The sequence below is a fragment of the Kryptolebias marmoratus genome, linkage group LG11 (assembly GCF_001649575.2).
Source record: "Kryptolebias marmoratus isolate JLee-2015 linkage group LG11, ASM164957v2, whole genome shotgun sequence".
Taxonomy (NCBI): domain Eukaryota; kingdom Metazoa; phylum Chordata; class Actinopteri; order Cyprinodontiformes; family Rivulidae; genus Kryptolebias; species Kryptolebias marmoratus.
Window position 1 is genome coordinate 10,613,662 of NC_051440.1, and position 16,183 is coordinate 10,629,844.

The 16,183-nt window shown below is 46.0% G+C and overlaps 2 protein-coding genes and 1 non-coding gene across 6 annotated transcripts in view; 1 reads left to right on the forward strand and 2 right to left on the reverse strand.

Annotated features, from left to right (window-relative positions):
* Nucleotides 1-620: 620 nt before the first annotated feature.
* Nucleotides 621-707, reverse strand: trnay-gua. Its single transcript is given in 2 exon segments — nucleotides 621-656; nucleotides 671-707. It is a non-coding gene; the product is annotated as a tRNA-Tyr (tRNA).
* Nucleotides 708-2,539: 1,832 nt separating this feature from the next.
* LOC108230201 (methionine aminopeptidase 2-like) lies at nucleotides 2,540-12,102 on the reverse strand. 2 transcript variants are annotated; one of them, XM_017406223.3, is made up of 11 exons: nucleotides 11,810-12,102; nucleotides 11,196-11,312; nucleotides 10,880-10,942; nucleotides 10,562-10,664; nucleotides 10,193-10,354; nucleotides 9,079-9,260; nucleotides 8,643-8,737; nucleotides 6,891-6,987; nucleotides 6,709-6,812; nucleotides 5,351-5,466; nucleotides 2,540-4,472 (listed from the first exon to the last, which is right to left on the reverse strand). In XM_017406223.3, the coding sequence occupies exons 1-11, from the start codon at nucleotides 11,946-11,948 to the stop codon at nucleotides 4,220-4,222; spliced, it is 1,431 nt and encodes a 476-aa protein (XP_017261712.1). In that variant the 5' UTR covers nucleotides 11,949-12,102; the 3' UTR covers nucleotides 2,540-4,219. The 2 variants fall into 2 exon arrangements, with proteins under 2 accessions (XP_017261712.1, XP_017261710.1); XM_017406221.3 differs by having other exon boundaries at nucleotides 5,351-5,532.
* Nucleotides 12,103-12,134: 32 nt separating this feature from the next.
* The window catches only part of LOC108229962, a 14,937-nt gene continuing 10,888 nt past the window's right edge, over nucleotides 12,135-16,183 (forward strand). For all 3 annotated transcript variants that reach the window (XR_005233706.1, XM_025003740.2, XM_017405692.3), the window contains exons 1-3: nucleotides 12,135-12,765; nucleotides 12,869-12,960; nucleotides 14,069-14,553. Coding sequence is in view for 2 of the 3 variants with exons in the window: in XM_025003740.2 (XP_024859508.1) it covers nucleotides 12,721-12,765; nucleotides 12,869-12,960; nucleotides 14,069-14,553 (622 nt within the window). In the remaining variant the exon portion in view is untranslated. The remainder of the gene's footprint in view (nucleotides 12,766-12,868; nucleotides 12,961-14,068; nucleotides 14,554-16,183) is intronic.

Genomic DNA, 16,183 nt, shown 5'->3' on the forward strand with positions numbered 1-16,183 from the left:
AATAAAAAAGATCAGTATAACACATTAATGTGGAAATATCCTCAGGTAATACATTCAAAAGTCACTCAGAAAACATACAACAAATTGTAAATGACCAGATTATTGCTGGATGCAAAAGAAGCCTAACCAATCAGCATGGGAGTTGTCGAATAAATAATTTATTGGTTTAATTAAATTAAAAGTATGGCCGAATGTTTTACTTGAACACATAAATATGAGAGAACAAATAAAAACTATGATATGATCTTATCAAGTTAAAAAGAAGCATGATAAGCTTTTTACTCTCCCTCCTTGTCACTGTTAAGTAAATAAATCCTTTAATTAACTTGTTTTTTTCCCTTTATCTTTGCAAAGGTTTCATTGTTTTATATCTACACATAGATATACATTTATGGGCACACACACACATACAGATATATAAAGAAATACACATACAAACACGTTAATGTACATGTGTACAATTATTTTAAATCAGTCAGAAACCCTCACCCTCACCGATACTCATGACAATATCAGTAATATTGATTTTATTAAATAGCTAAAACGATGATACTAAATAACCAACGATTATTATGTTTGTAAATAGGATTTCATAGGTAAACTGTAAAAAAACATGGATCTCCTTCGAGCCGGATTCGAACCAGCGACCTAAGGATCTCTGCCAGTGCCACTACAGTCCTCCGCTCTACCAACTGAGCTATCGAAGGGACGCTGGCAGAGGAGGCGGAAGTACAATACTTAAACACTCAGTCCGGAAATTTAAATATAAAGGCTATTTTATAGTTATTGTACATTAATAAAATGGCAGCATCAGGTGAATCTACCTGTCCTGAGGGCTACGGGTCCTGTCGAGCACTCACTTCCTGGTTTCACCTGGTCGTAAAACACCTTCGCCGAGCGTGCTCCTAATGCGTGATTTTTTTTTAACAAACTTTATTTATAAGATTTGTACAGTACAATTCGGTAAAAATAGGCATAAAAACAACAAATTGTTTTGTGTGGAAGGCCATAAGGGCCAAAAACACGTGACTTTTTTCGCGTGACTTTGACTTGTTATTGAGCCCCCCCCCCACACACACACACACACGCACAGCCTCACAAAGAGTTTAAATATTGAAAATATTGAACATGGTGTCATCTGGTAACTGTAATACGTGGTTAAATTACCTGATGTTTGTGTTTTATTTTTGAATATGTGTTGCATTTTGCTTTATCTATCTGTGGTTGTGTTTTACATATAAATTATTAAAATACATGTGGTCTGTGCCAGACATTACAGATGACCTGTCTGCTCTGCAGCCTGCTGTTACCTCCTGTAGGGTCTCTGCTCTCAGGTTATATTAACAAGTGCAGGACGGGATCTAGGGGCCTTCATGAATACGACTGTATACGACTGCAAAGGGGAACTGTGACTCCCTGGGTCAGAGCCAGGACTTCAACATATGCATTATTAAAATATAGAAGTTGTTCTTTCAGGGTTATTAACTCTTCTTCTGATTGGTTTTTACCTCTGCGGCACAGTTCAGATGCGGAGGTCCTGCCCGCAGCCTCACAGGCCACATGGGGACACAGCAGCGCTAACAGCGAGGCAGACGGCGCTCTGTGGGGCAGAGGAGGTTTCCTCTGCACTGCAGCACTCTGGTGAGGCTCAGGTCACATCATGCTGAACACGCCGCACACTCACCAGCACACGACTGCAGCTGTTTGATCCAGGGACCGGATCCAGGAATGTGATCATTTTATTTTGTCTTGGCACATTTTAGTACCAGAGCACATTTTAGACAAACGCCACGTACATGCCCGAAGGGAGCATTCAACCTGTTTTCCATGGGAAATCACAGTCTCATCCAAAACTGCACTATCAGAATAGTTTGTTTTTTATTAGTGATTTGTGACACATTCCCCCCCAAAGTCCTGGCACGTCCAAAGGTGTCCTTGTCCCGTCCTCGACCCAGGTCAGCCAGGTTCCCTTTTAATGAAAACCAATAATGCGGTGTGTGTAATAAACTCACTCCTGAGTGGACTGTGTGCCAGCTTTGTGCTGAGTGGAAGAGCCCTTCTTCAGTGTGCGCCAACGCCACCTTTACCCATTAACACCGGACGGTTACAGCTGAAAGATTGGCGCCATTTTTCCCCGCTGAGGAGACTATTTCAGATTCAACGTTACACTGTAAAACTTTTCTGGTAGCATTCGTTTCTGTCTAGCCAGTTGTGTTTTTTCTTCTCTTCTTCACTTCTGGATCAGAGTACCTACGTGTAGTAGTTGGTCCTAAAAACTGGAAGAATGCCCAACTTCCTGTTTACACCCAAAGCCTTGGTGAGATAAAGAGTAACCAACATGAAACAGGTTTTAGGTCGCTTACAAATTACCCAGAGGTAACAATTCACCTTTTACAACTGGAAAGGCAACCAGTGCTCCTGAATGTTGTCCATGTGTGCTCCTGCGTTGTGGACTCAATCAGAACTTCTTTAAACGTCCATTAACGCCGTCTCACAGTGTATCCACACATGCGTAATTCAATACTCAGTCAACCAGTCAGTCGGTCCATTTATAACAATTTATTTCTTACAAAATTGCCTCAAACTTAAAATAAAGCAACAAAATATAGAAATAGAAATATTTCATAGCGGTTTGTTTTTCATAATAATAATAATGGCTCACCGAGGCATTAAAGCACAACATGTTCAGGAGAGGCGATCACCTAAACCCTTTTTTTGGCGTAGATTCTTTTTTTTCCCCCCGTGTTTCCTTAAAAGCAGAAGGTCAAAAGTATAACTGAGTCGGCAACGCTACATTACTTAGAGATATGCTCCTTGTCTGCTGGCTTTATCCTTTACAGGAAACAAAACACTACGAAGCCATTGTTCAAACGCAAAGGTTTCTGTATCGTTGAAACAGTTACTTAAAGGTATTCAAGCAGTGGAAACGTACCGTTGTGTTCAGACGTTTACGTCCACTTGTCAGGAGCATAGGGTTTAGTGATTGTACAACATACAACTTGATTTTTAACAATAATTGAGTGCACAGGCTTGAATTTATTGTGGCTTTTCTCTAATCCACACAGGGTAAAAAAATATCCAGACAGGCTCAAATCTAACCTAATATTTGGTTACGTTACATCTCAACCACACAGCTTTCAACAAGCTTCTGGAATAATTCTGTCTTGATCTTTGACCGCTCGTCTTTGAAGAACTGGTAGAGTTCATTTAAACTATCTGGTTTCCCGGAGCGGACTCGACTTTTAAGCGTTTGTGCACAGCTTTTGAATGAGGCCGAGGTCACGGATTCAAGAAGGTCGTTCCAGAAGCTCAACGTTCTCCTGCTTCATCCGTCCAAACCAGCTCCGATGCCTTTGGAATCGTTGTCGTTGAGTCTTGAATCGTTTTGCTGTTTGAGTCGATGCTCCCAACAACAGTGTTCTTAGGTCTAAAAGGCTCACCTTGACTCCTCCAAACCGACTTCTTGTCATTGCAGCTCCATCTTTGTCTCGTGAAGATTTTCTCCACCCAGCTTGAACATGTCACTTTCTTGGCCGTCGCCCTCTCGGTCCATCGGGATGTAAAACTCTCCTCTCTGTGGACACAGACTCTGGTGTCCCACCATTCTCCAGTTCATAGCCGGCTTAAGTCTCCTGAGGTGTTCCTTAACATCCTAACCAATTTTCTTTTCATCTGAGTTCTGGCACTGCTGTCACTATGGGACGTCAAGTTCTTCTAGTCCAGTGGTGTCCAGTCCTGGTCCTGGAAGGGTCACTATCCTGCATGTTTTTAGTTGTTTCTCTGTTTTCACGCCCCTGATATGAACGACTGAGGGATTAACAGGCTTCTGCAGATCTTGAAGACCTGCTGAAGAGCAGGGAAACGTCCAAAACATGCAGGACCAGGACTGGACACCACTGCTCTAGACCCTTCAGGGCCACGTTTTAAACGACTTGCTGATTTGTTGGTGTATTTCTGACCTTGCGTGGATTAGAGAAACTCTACAATGAAGCCAAGCTTGCGCTCCGTGTTCTCATTTTCAAATACCGTTAAAGTCACAAGCTGTCCACCCTGGGAAAAGGAAGGTTCAGATGGACCGATAAAAGCCCAGAGTTACTTTCCATGACGAGCGAACGTAAACCTCTTACCACAGCCGCAGGTCAGAGAAGTATTGCATAACTGCAGTCAGCCCGAGGAGGCCCAATGTCTCCGAGCGGCCATGCTCCTCGTGGTGCATGCTTTAATAGTCGTCCCCTCGGCTCACGACCTCCTTGCAGGTGGGCCTCAGCAGGATAGTGTGCTCATACTGGGCCGTGTAGCTGCCCTTGATGTCGCAGAGAGGCGGGTACGGGTCGATGATACCCAGGTCGCACAGGTTCTTCAGCGCCATCAGGTACTTGCTCTCGCCCAGGCGGTCCAGCCAGCGGCGGCAGAACGCCAGCGTACCGAAGTTCTCGTTGATCACGTTCAGCAGGTGTTTAGCCCTTGGAAGTCTGCAACACAGTTTGAAAACTAAATGAATACAAACTAAAATCAAAAGGCCTAGCATTCATTGAAGGAATGCATATCACCTGACAGCTTTCATCCTAGAGTTTTAAACTAAGATTATCTTTTTTTGAAAAAATGAAAAAGTTACAGTTGTTTTGGTCAAGCTTTAAAAATACCACAATCTAACACAATAACTAATGCTCAGATGATTTGTTGTGAATGACTGCCGGCTACTACCACACTGATTTCTAGCTCAATTTCTGTAAAACTGGCTGAGTTAAAGACATTTTTGTGTTGGCTACTTTGGACTAGCTGTGGTGGCCATCTTTATTTGGACTGGCTCCAAAAGTTAATCAGTTGTATATGTACATCCAGTGATAACACTCTGAAAGGTTAATTAAAATTGGTCCAGGGCTTCATGAGATATTTTGCTAACAGACAAACAGGAATGGCTCCAGTAGTTAATAGCATAGTTTTAGGCAAATGCCTTGCACAATGTGTATTGATCAGTGTATGTGTAGGTGACGAATCTCAACTACAACCACACCAAACCCTAGGTCAATATCTGCAAAACTCACTGAACTATAGCTGGTTTTGTGTTTTCTAAGATCAGTTGGCTGTGGAGGCCATTTTGAATCAGGTTGAATCCTAAAGTGAATCGGCTGTAGATGGACCTCCAATTCTGACTTTAAGAAAGTTTCATTAAAATCCGTTTGTTTGTTCATGAGATAAGTTGCCAACAGACACACATACACACGTGCACACACACACACACAAACACACAGACACGGGCAAAACCAGCACCACCCGGCAAAAGGCAGGTGATTGAAACCAAAACATTCAGAGGAGTTCTTTCTGTAACTTATGAGACGTAAAGAGGAACCTTATTGGCACATGTCCAACGTTGAAGTTTTTCATGTAGTGAGAGCACTCCATGTCGTCGTGGACTGCGCCTCTTCCCGTGCTGCCGAATGTCTCAATGGCGTAAACCTCACCTTCCTGTCCGTTGGGGGGGGGAACATTTATTATGCAGCTGACATGGGATGAAAAATGGTGCTGAAAGTCCTTTAGGGCAGAACAGAATGTATGTTATTACAGGAAGGACAAAGACTCTGAAGGTAGGCGGGGGGGGACAGGGTGTAAATTTGATAAAAACTTCAAGTTGTCAGTCACGACCATATTCATGAGAGGTCTGCGGAGGACGCTCGAGTGCGTTCCTGAATAATGCAGTCTGATTGGACGTGTCCCGATGTCAGTTTGGGTCTCTGTAAGAGCGGCGTGGCGTTAGCTGATAACACTGCGACGCCCTCCGCCGCTGCGCCGATAATCAGTCAAAGTGCCAGCAGCCATCCCCCCACCCCCTCCGGCCCCCCCGCGGCACGCCCAGCTGCAGCTCCGGCCGGCAGTGCACACGGAGGGAGAGAGAGAGAGCTGTTACACCAACGCGCTTCGACTAAAACTACAATGTTCGAAGCTGCCACATCAGCATCCCCTCCCCCTCTGCCCCCCTCCTGCAGCCATCAGGTAAAAAGCTTGACGCAGCTACTTGCCAATTAAAAACGCTGCACTTGCTGCAGATGTGCGACTGCGAAGGAGCCAAACATTTCAGGGCGTGTGAGCTCTGATCAGTTCGTTACTTTGGACACCCCCCACCCCACCACCACCACCCCACCCGAGAGGAGCTTCTGCCCGAGGCTGTAAATTCACCCGAAGCTGTAGCTAAAGTGCAGCTCGGTGTGATTAAGGAGCTGTGAAAGGGAACCCTTCCCCCGCAACCCGTCGATAAACCCAACCAGCTCAAAGGTCTTCTGGTTCCGCTAGTGAAGAAAAGGCCCTCGCATCACCCACCGCCTCTGGTGCCAGAGATCTGGACCTTATGTCGAAAAGAGACGGCGTTATCACCGTTTTGGGACAAATTTCGAAACTGGCACTATGCACGACCTCATCCAAAACTGAGATCTGTTACCATGTGTTACTTGAGAATGACTGTCAGCTGCTGCCACAACAAATTTTAGCCTAATATCTAAAGATTTCACTAAGCTGTAGCCATTTTTGAGTAGACTACGGTGGGTTGACGCCAAACATTACTAATATAGTTGTATAAGTACAGCCAAGAATGAGATATTTTGCTAACAGGCAGCGAGCCAGTCAACTGAACTGGGCCAAGTTTCTCTAGTGAACAGAGGCTACAGGGATGTTTTGCGTTAGCCACAAAATAAAAACAAAAATAGGGGTCCAAACCTCCATCCTGGTGGCCTCTCCGCCCTTCACGATAGGGACCGTCTTCCCCGAGTGGATCCTGTACTGTCCAATCGAGTGGCCGTTGAGATTTCTGATCGGTTTCACTGCAAACAGAGCCGCCGCCGCAGTGAGAGTCCATCCGCGGGCAATGTCACAGAGGCCGCTGAAGGAAGTCCTCTTACCTTGGTACGTTTTCCCATCGATGTCCACCTCGTAGGACTCCATGACCTCCTGAATGGTCTCGCCAACATCGCACAGCCGCACGTCGATTCCAGCAAACTGGGACAGAGGCGACGTTAGCAGGAAAATACACAACGTTTCATCCCGTACGGAAAGAGAGACAGTATCTCCAGCGTCTCAGTGGACGCATACTGGGACATACTGTAATACCAGCTGTTAGCTAGTTACAAACTACACCACCCTCACATCCGACTGCTGTGGAAGACAACACGTGGAGATACTTCTGTAAATAATTAACCTTCCTGCAGTGAAGTGGGGGTATCCTTCTATGTATGGGCCTAAAAAAATATGTTTTGTTTTATTTTTTCCCCCCACATTTTTATCTTCCTGAGTTCCATGTTTTATGACGCAACCACATTCTTCACCTTTATATTATATTATACGGTGAATTAATAACGTTTCAGCAATCCAGTATTGAAGAAGTATCCCAGATTTCATGAGCTTCGACATTTTATTTTAGCAAAAACGCAGTCATAAAAATGATTAATTCCAGTCTTTTTTGTTAATTAATGTTACTGATGAGTGTTTCAAGTGCAAGTAAAGAAAACAGTCCTTTTTATTATTATAGAATGAGCTTAAAAATTACACTATATTTCAAAAATATGACTTTAAATAGAGTGTTATTGAAGTGTAATTGTGGCCTATTTGACTCACTGGCGATGGTGATCTGTACGCTGGCATCGTATTTGTTGTTTTGTCGACAATGACTTATTATTTTCTCTGGAAGTTCTGGACTGTAGAGCTTCAACAAGACGTTACCAGGTTTTACCCGGGGTGGTAAACGGACGTAGTCTTTTTATTTGCTGACAGCAGAATGTCTTCTTCGGATCGTAAAAGTTTTTAATAAACTCACGTGTCGTTTGTTTTTATGCGTTTCAAGTGGAAGAGTTTGCAGAAGGGAGGCGGAGCGGCTTGAGCAGGCCATGAGTATCACTGTCCTGTGCAGGGGTCAAAGGTCACCCCTATAAATATGCTGGACCCCCCCCCCTCCATTCAGATAGTCTAATCCTCTTGAGTTCTGAGCTTTTGTTTGGTGTGAGTTTTTTACTTTCCCATAGCTCATAGTACAACCTCACAGACATAAAAACATTGTTTTTGAACAATTAATAGTTTTATGAAACATTTAAAAAACAACTTAGAGCTGCTGTCGTTCTCCCAGAATAAAGACAAGAAAAATTTTGACAGCTCATAGCAATTTGTGAATAAAAACATTTCTATATATGTATATAAATCACCAATCAGGTCTGAAATAAACTCTACTTCTCCAAACTGAGGCTGTTCAAAGAGCTATCTACAACAGGTAAGATATTAATTGTCCGCTACGATGAAAAGATCTGCACTACTCCTTTAAATGTTGGTCTGTCTGCTACAAAACTGTAAAGGACATGTCTCCTGTCCCCCCTCCCCCCACCCCCACATCCCTGTGTGAATTATGCGGTCTGCTTATGGTGCATTTTTTATCTCACATTCGCTCACATTCAGTCACCGATCTTTACTCTGAATCAGCCGTTTGAACAACACCGAGGAGCACCGCGACCTTTGTGGCGTCGTGTCAGGCGTTCGCTCGGGAGCCCGGGCACAAACAGGTTGGCGGGAGGACTTTCGTGGCCCCCGTTAAGGTCTCCCGTGTTCCTTTTAAAAACGGAGCAACAAAGCAAAAAAAAAAAAAAAAGGGGAGGAAGGAACCGGCTCACCCTGATGCCCGTGTTGGTGGCGTCGCTCACGGCCTCCAGCAGTCTGTCATACTTCGGATTGAACGTGACGGTGAACGCGCAGTCTATTATTCGGCCTGAAAGAACAGATCGTTTCAGTCACGCTCGCTGTGTGGCTGGAATACCGTACACACTTTAATGAACGTTTCAGGACTTAATCACCTACAGCTTTGGGAGCCAACTAAACTCAAAATGGCTGCCGTGGACAGCTTAGTCAGTTTTACAGATGCTGAGCTACAGTTTGTTGTGCTCGTAGCTGAGAGCCACTCACAGTGCTGCTCATTGCACAGGATCTTTGCATTCCTTCAAGGACCTCTAGGCCTTTAAAGCCTTTTCTGAGATCGGTCGGTTCCAGGTTGGGTCGTCACACCAAATGTGAAAGGGGACAAACAGGACGCTGCGGGCGGGTTCCGCTCACCGTTGATGTGCGTGCCGAAGTCGATCTTGCAGACGTCGTCGTAGCGCAGCACCGTGGGGTCTCCTGCGTTCGGGGTGTAGTGGGCGGCGCAGTGGTTGATGGAGCAGCCGGTGGGGAAGGCCAGGCCCGCCTTCAGCCCGTTCTCTTTGATCAGCCTCCTGGAGCAGTCCTCCAGCTTCTCACTGCCAGAAAAACGAGAGGAGAACAATGAGAACAAACGGCTTAAACTCATTAAGTCTCCTAACTGCTTGGACCTTGCTCTAACATCCGTCCTGCTTTGATCAGACTGGATCTGGACGATGATGAATATGGGTGTATACGTTTTCAAAATGGCTTCACTCAGGCCAAGAAGGTGGACTTTTCATCCGCATTAGCAATCTGAAATGAAGGACGTCCTACTGATCTGACACGGCCCCAGAGAAGCAGCAGGGTTATTACCAGGACATCTGGGGGTCAATAAAAAAGACCCCTTCAGCAGCAAGCTGGGTAAAGGTAATTAAACAGCCATCCTTGGAAATATTCTGAAAATGCAACATTTATTTGTTTGTTTACTTTTTTTTTCATCTAAATGTTTTAATGAACTGATTATCAGAGCCCTTCCCAATAAAAAATATTAGTTTCGTTGAGGTTTTATTAATCAAAATGGATCACCAGAACGCTACATGGTGAGTTTTTCTTTAGTTTAATGCTTCAGTTTTTGTGGATTCACTAACTGTACGCGTCATATCCAGTCTATTAGGTAATGAAGCTTATTAAAAGTTGTGTATGAAACAGTTCCATTGATATGCCACTCAAATGGCATGAATGTAATGTCATTTTTAAAGAAACATCAGCAGAACTGCTGCTTGTAGCTCGGCTGTGTCACGGAGCAAAAACGTTTTGAGGTGAGCATTTTCCTGCGAGGTGTGAACAGTTGCTATCGGACGGATTTATTGCAAGGTATGAACAGGCCCTAGTTGCTTGAAAAGAAGGCAGCTGATCTTTTTTGTCTTGAGTCTCAGAGATGTTTCCCCTCTCATCACAAAAGGCTCTGTTGATTTGTTTTCTGTTTCTTTTAATCCAAGCAGCTAGGACGACCGTGGTTATCGAGAATTATACTCAGCGTGCCTCTCACCAGATGTCAATCATGGCCAAGCCCGGTTGGATCCAGCTCCTGACGTAGGAGCGCACCTGCCTGTGGGCCTCGGCCGCCTGCCTGAAATCGCTCCACATCTCCTCGTTGGCCCTGTCCAGCGCTCGCTTCTCCTCGCTGGTGGTCCTCCAAGCGGCGCTGCGCCTGAGGAGGTCAAACCACAAAGGCGGCGACGCTCGTGACTGCTTTCGGGGGGCACAAAGAAGACGCACATCCACGCTCGCAGACTGACGTGTCGATCTCACAACCTCGCTTTCATGTTGCAGCCGTAGTGTACGTGCAAAGTTAGGAGACCCAAATAAAAGATTTGGCACAGGAGCAAACTCCTGGTGAAGTGTCGAGGTCACACACCCGTCTTTTGATGGGGGATATTCACACTCCTCTCCATTCGGGAAGTCTCCGTTGGGATAGAGCTCACAAATAGGTACTGAGGGAGGGTCAGTCTGTCCCTTCGCTGTGGCCCAGATAGAGAAAACACAGAAGCAGAGGAAAGTGCCAGCAAAGAGACAAGACAACACAAGTCAGCCCTGCTCTGTTCCTGACTTTCATCTTTTAGCTCAGACTAAGTGAGAGGGTTTAAAAACTCTTTAAATTCCTGAAACATAACAACCAGACGAAGGCTGCGCTGGTGTATTTTTGCTGCAGTGAAAAAAAAGGTAAACAGCTCACCGCCTCTCTTCTTCTTCTTCTTCCTCTTCTTCTTCCCGGCGGCGTTTTCCACCTCGTCCCCATCTGTCGTAAGCATCATTAGTTTCAGTGCAGTTAGGAAAATGGAACACGAAATAAAATAAATATTGACGCCGACTCGGGCACGTTTCCCAGGGTTTCAGAAATCAAACATCCCTCTGCAGATAGGACCGGCTGAGCGTTTTAGGGACCCCAAGGGGGTGGGTTTCCCAGCACAGCCGCTGCTGCTGCTGCTGCTGCTGCAGCTGAAGACGCCTCTGAGGGCGAAGGCCCGAAGGCTGACAGAGGGGGGAGATACCTTCTTCTGCGTCTTCGGGCCTCTCCCGCTCCTCCAGCGTTTGCTCCTCCAGCTGTTTCGTCACGTCGCCAATGCCTCGGGCTCCTGCGCCGCCCCCATCGGCTTCATTTGTCCCTGCTGCAAAGTCACACACGGTTTGCGCGTGCATGTACGGGCGAACACACACAAACACACACACACACAGAAAGAGGTGATTATTTTTGGTTCAGAGACTCATTTTTAGAAAGTTCTCTGAACTTGGCCTGTGCCCAGTTCCTTCTCCTTAGAAGGCAGATGTTGAAGGACACACACGCCTGCAGACCTGTGACACGTACAGCCAGTGTTTGGTGTTTACCCTTAAAAACAATGACCCTGTATCTGTAGTGTCTCACTGCACAAAACTGTTGCTCCCTCTGCTGCATGACACCACTTCTCTTCGAAAAGAGTGCATTTGTTTTAGTCCAGACTACAAATCTATCAGCCTATCCCTCAAGCTACAACTTTCTGCCACTTCTAAATGACTCTGACAAACTGGTAGGTGCCCCCCCCCCCACACACACACATATATGATGCTCTACAGTGAGGGGTAATTTATTTGATTATTTAGAATTTCCCTCACGGATGTTGCTCCTGACCTGGTGCCGCGGTCCTGCCATCAGTGTTGTTGTTGTTATTGCTCCTCTTCTTCCTCCTCCTCCTCCTCTTCACCGTGTCCGCGTCCTCCCGCTCCTCCGTTAGGTCCCCGTTGAGAAGTTGGGGCTGAGCTGCCTCCATGCTGCTGCTGCTGCTGCTGCTGCTGCTGCTTCTACTGCTGCTACTGCAGCTGCTGCTGCTGCTGCTGCTGCTGCTGGAGACTCTGAGGGACGAAGTGACGCATAGAAGCTGCTGGGGAGCCTCCAGCGGTCAGAGTGGAAATAAGTGCCCGGAGGAAGCTGAGCCAACAACGAGCGGAACTCCACTTGTCCAATGCGCAAAACAAAACAAAACAAACAACAACAAAAAACAACTTAGATTATCATCTTTTTTTTTTTTGGTTCCATTAAGATGTAACAGCCTGAGTTAAATTGTGACACGTGCAGCACAATTCCAGCGCGTCCCACGAAGGTTGAAAAGTTTAAAGCACATCTCTTCCTCAGAGGCGCGTCGGGGGTGTCGGGTTACCGGGCAGAAGCGCACCTGCCTGCCTGCCTGCTGCAGCCCCCTCCCCCTCCCCCCGCATGTCAGGTAGGTGTCACCTGCTCCACGAGCCCCATGCTGGCAAACTCTGGCTGGGTTTGGCGCCAAAAGTGTTGCAGTTTTCTCCCTGACCGACTGACGGACACAGTTTCAAGTCATCCAGCCGAATCGATGGTTGCCGCCGGTGCGTAACGCGGAGAACGGAGCGGAAGTGCGTCTCCCAGCAACAAGCCAAGCGCTTCGGGACGAGATATACATGCCCGAGTTAGAATAGCTAACCTTTTATAACCCATTTGTTTATGTTTTAACGGTTTTCTGAGCCGGATCACCCTCCTCCACCCCCTCCCCGGGATGTGATGGATGGCGCGTCATGGCGCAGACGGACAGGATCGGCCCCGTGTTTTTCTTCGACCAGGTGAGCCACAGGTTCACTGCACTGACTGCATATAGTTGTTTTTTTTTTTTTTTATTAACTTTAAAGAGACAGCCTCGACGTGACGCGTCCGCTTTGTTCGCAGCCAACAAGACGCAGCCGAGTGAAGGGGACACGAAGCTACATTTTGGATTTCCGAGAACCGAGCTGGAGGCAGCTGGAGGCTGCAACGTGCAGGTAAAACATCAGCTAAAAGGTAGCTCGTTTTAGCTAATGTGAAACCAAAAACAAACCACAGATTTAAATTAGCTCCGTTAAACCCCATGGTACCTTTAATATATTCTCATCTAGACGGTTTTTCAGTTATATTGAAAAAGGTATAAATGTTTTAAGAGTTTGACTATTGAAAAGTGCCCTTCTGAGCATCAACACAGTGTGTAAAAACAACAACAACAATAACAAAACAACTCAACTGAAACCCTGATAATTTTAGCATCAGAGTAAACAGATTCATCTTTAATAAATGATTCACATGAGAAAACTTGAACAGTTCATGTCTGTGTTTGTTTCTGCCTTCAAACACAGTCCTAGAACGATCGACAGATCTTCGATTAAAGGCCTCACGTTCCTTAAAGGAATGCATGTCGCCCGCTGCCGTCCAGGCTAAACGTTTGGGCTAAGACTATCTGGTAATGAAAAGGAATAGAGCTGCATCCGTTTCCATCAAACCTTGAAGATGATGTCGGGCCACGACATCATGCACGACGGAGTCGAACCTCAGCTACTACCACACCCAATTTTAGCACGATATCTGTAAAATCGACTAAATCATAGCCGTTTTTGTGTTTTTCAACGTCAGCTGGCTGTGGCGGCCGTCTTGAGCTGGGTTGACTGCAAAAGTTAATCACTCGTAGAAGCACATGCAACGATTATTTCCTGAAGGTTTCATTAAAATCCGTCCGGTCGTTCATGAGATATTTTGTTAACAGACACATGGGGTTGACTTCAAATAGTTAATGGAACAATTTTAAACAAAGACGTTGCCGTCAGATTATGTGTTTGGGATCAGTCTTAGCTACTACTACACCAAATTTTAGGTCTGCGACTGTAAAACTGACTGAGTTAGAGTCATGTTTGTGTTTGCAAAGGTGACTGGGATGTGGCGGCCATCTTGAATTGGGTTGGCTCTGAAAGTTGATCAGCTGTAGACGTTCATCCAGTAAATAATTTCTGCTCGATTTGTTCAAATCCGTCCAGTGTTTCACAAGATAATTCGCTAACAGACACAAAATCGAAGAGATAAGACGCAACAACCTCACTTCAGTCTTTATGTTTTTATTTACAGTCACCAAAAGGAAGGCCAGGAATGTGAAAGCCAGGACTCAGACAGACAGGACCTCTCAGGTGAGCCGGGCGAAGGCGATGAACTCGATGCCTCCCCATGCCCCGGTGCTGCGTCGAGCCGCCGCCATCCGGTGGACGCCTACAAGCGAGCGGCGCCCCGGTTACTGGACGAGCTGGCTCGCCTTCTCTCACGGCACAGGTGGTCCGAAGTGGGGGCCGTTCCTCACGGGATTGTCAACATCCTGAACGAGTCCTGGGACGAGCTGACTGTGGGAGCGTCGCCGCGCTCGACGAGTCCGCCGCCGACCGCCGACCGGCCCGAGTCCAAAGGTGCTCTGGGCGCAGAGCGGACGACCCCCCTCCAGGCGGGAGACAGAGCAGAAACAGGAGAGAGGGAGCCACGTGCCGGGGGGGACGAAGGTCCCTCTGAGTGGAAGGCCTACGATGGAGCGCGTGTGAAGAAGTGCAAACAGAACTCCAGCAGAGGTACAGTCGCTCTGAACTCTTTGGAAGAGATAAACTCCTTTTAGCCTTTTTTATTTTATATTTTTTAAACTTAAAAACACACCGCGTCGCACACATTAAGAAGAAGCAAAACGTCTACAATTAGATTGAATCTTATTGGCACTTGGACTGCATTTCTTTCTTCTTTCCTGTTCTGAAATACAGCGAGTAAGGCTGTACCCACATGTTGTACCCCAGGGCCCTCACAGTCAGGGGCCCCTTGCTTATTTCAAAAGATATGATTTAATATAACACACTGCACGTGATAGATAAATGTTGAGAGGTAATTAGACCGCAAAAAGACAAAACTGAAACAAAGACCTGAAGATGAGCTTTAAAGAGGGACAGTGGAAAGAAAGAGAACAGAAAAACAAAGCAAAACCATCAAAATCCATCTGTCTGTCCATCCATCCATCTGTCTGTCCATCCGTCCATCCATCCATCCATCCATCCATCCATCCATCCATCCATCCATCCATCCATCTGTCCATCCATCCATCCATCCATCCGTCCGTCCGTCCGTCCATCCATCCATCCATCCATCCATCCATCCATCCATCCATCCACTGCAGGGACCCAAGGTGTTCCCAGGTCAGAGAGGATGCCGTCCAGGGGTCTCCTCCAAGTGGGACATTCCCGGAAAGCTTGCAGAAGGAGGCGTCCTAATCAGAGCAGAGGAGCAGCGACTCTACTCCAAGCTCCCCTCCCCGGATGAAGGAGCTCCTCACTTAAGCTGAGCCCAGATTAGGGAAGCACTTAAAATAAGATATAAAACAACCCATATTACACACAAAGTCTACCAGCAAGGAGCAACATGAGATGTAGAGCATGGGAAAGAAGATGCAATTAAAAAAAGGGAAAAGGACAATAGAGAGAGACAAAATTAAGAAAAAATAACACAACTGACCAAAGTATTCAAAATGACAATATTGCAACACAAAAACACAATTATCTGTAATCACTTGCAGAAATGATAATCCATACCATAATATTTACCATGTTTCATCCTATTTCAAAGTAGGGCATGACCTCAGATAACGTTTTAAAAACCAAATATAGATCAGGCAGCCAATCAGAAACCAGCAAATCCTGTTTTTTTTGTTGTTTTTTTTTCTGCAGACATAAAGCCTGTTGTCCCTTTATGTTACCTCTCATGAACTCTTTACACACCGAAAAAGCTTCTTTTCAGAGGACCGTGTTTGCCCGTGGGTTTGAGCAAAACAGGAATTTTCTACTTTATGTGTTGTTAGCCACAAGAGAGTCTTTCGGCACATTAAAGACAGTAAACGTGAAAAAAAAAAACAAGCAATGAAAAGCTAAAATTATTGACTTTTCCACCCTGTTCCTAAGAATAAGCTTGCTTGGTTCACTTTTATATAAACAAAATGTTAGTTGCTACACAAGCCGGCCGCAGAGTGTGTTTCAGCTGAAACGAGTGTAGGTGCTGCTGCTGGCGTCCTGTTTGTGGAAGTGACAGTTTTAGTTTACCTGGTCAGACATGGAGGAGCTCAGAGGCGCTGCTCTCTGTTAAAGGATGACAGGCCTATCGGGTTACAGCTCACACACATCTGACACGGGTGCGACGCAGTAACGACGTTCTTCCTTCCTGCCC

Bases quoted from the DNA above. Each gene is read 5' to 3' on its own strand.
- LOC108230201 (XM_017406221.3), bottom strand. From the start codon at position 11,948: ATGGAGGCAGCTCAGCCCCAACTTCTCAACGGGGACCTAACGGAGGAG. The intron at 10,943-11,195 runs GTATCTCCCCCC...TGCTTACGACAG, and splicing joins GCCCGAAGACGCAGAAGAAG to ATGGGGACGAGGTGGAAAAC. The intron at 9,261-10,192 runs GTGAGAGGCACG...TTTTTCTGGCAG, and splicing joins TTGGCCATGATTGACATCTG to TGAGAAGCTGGAGGACTGCT.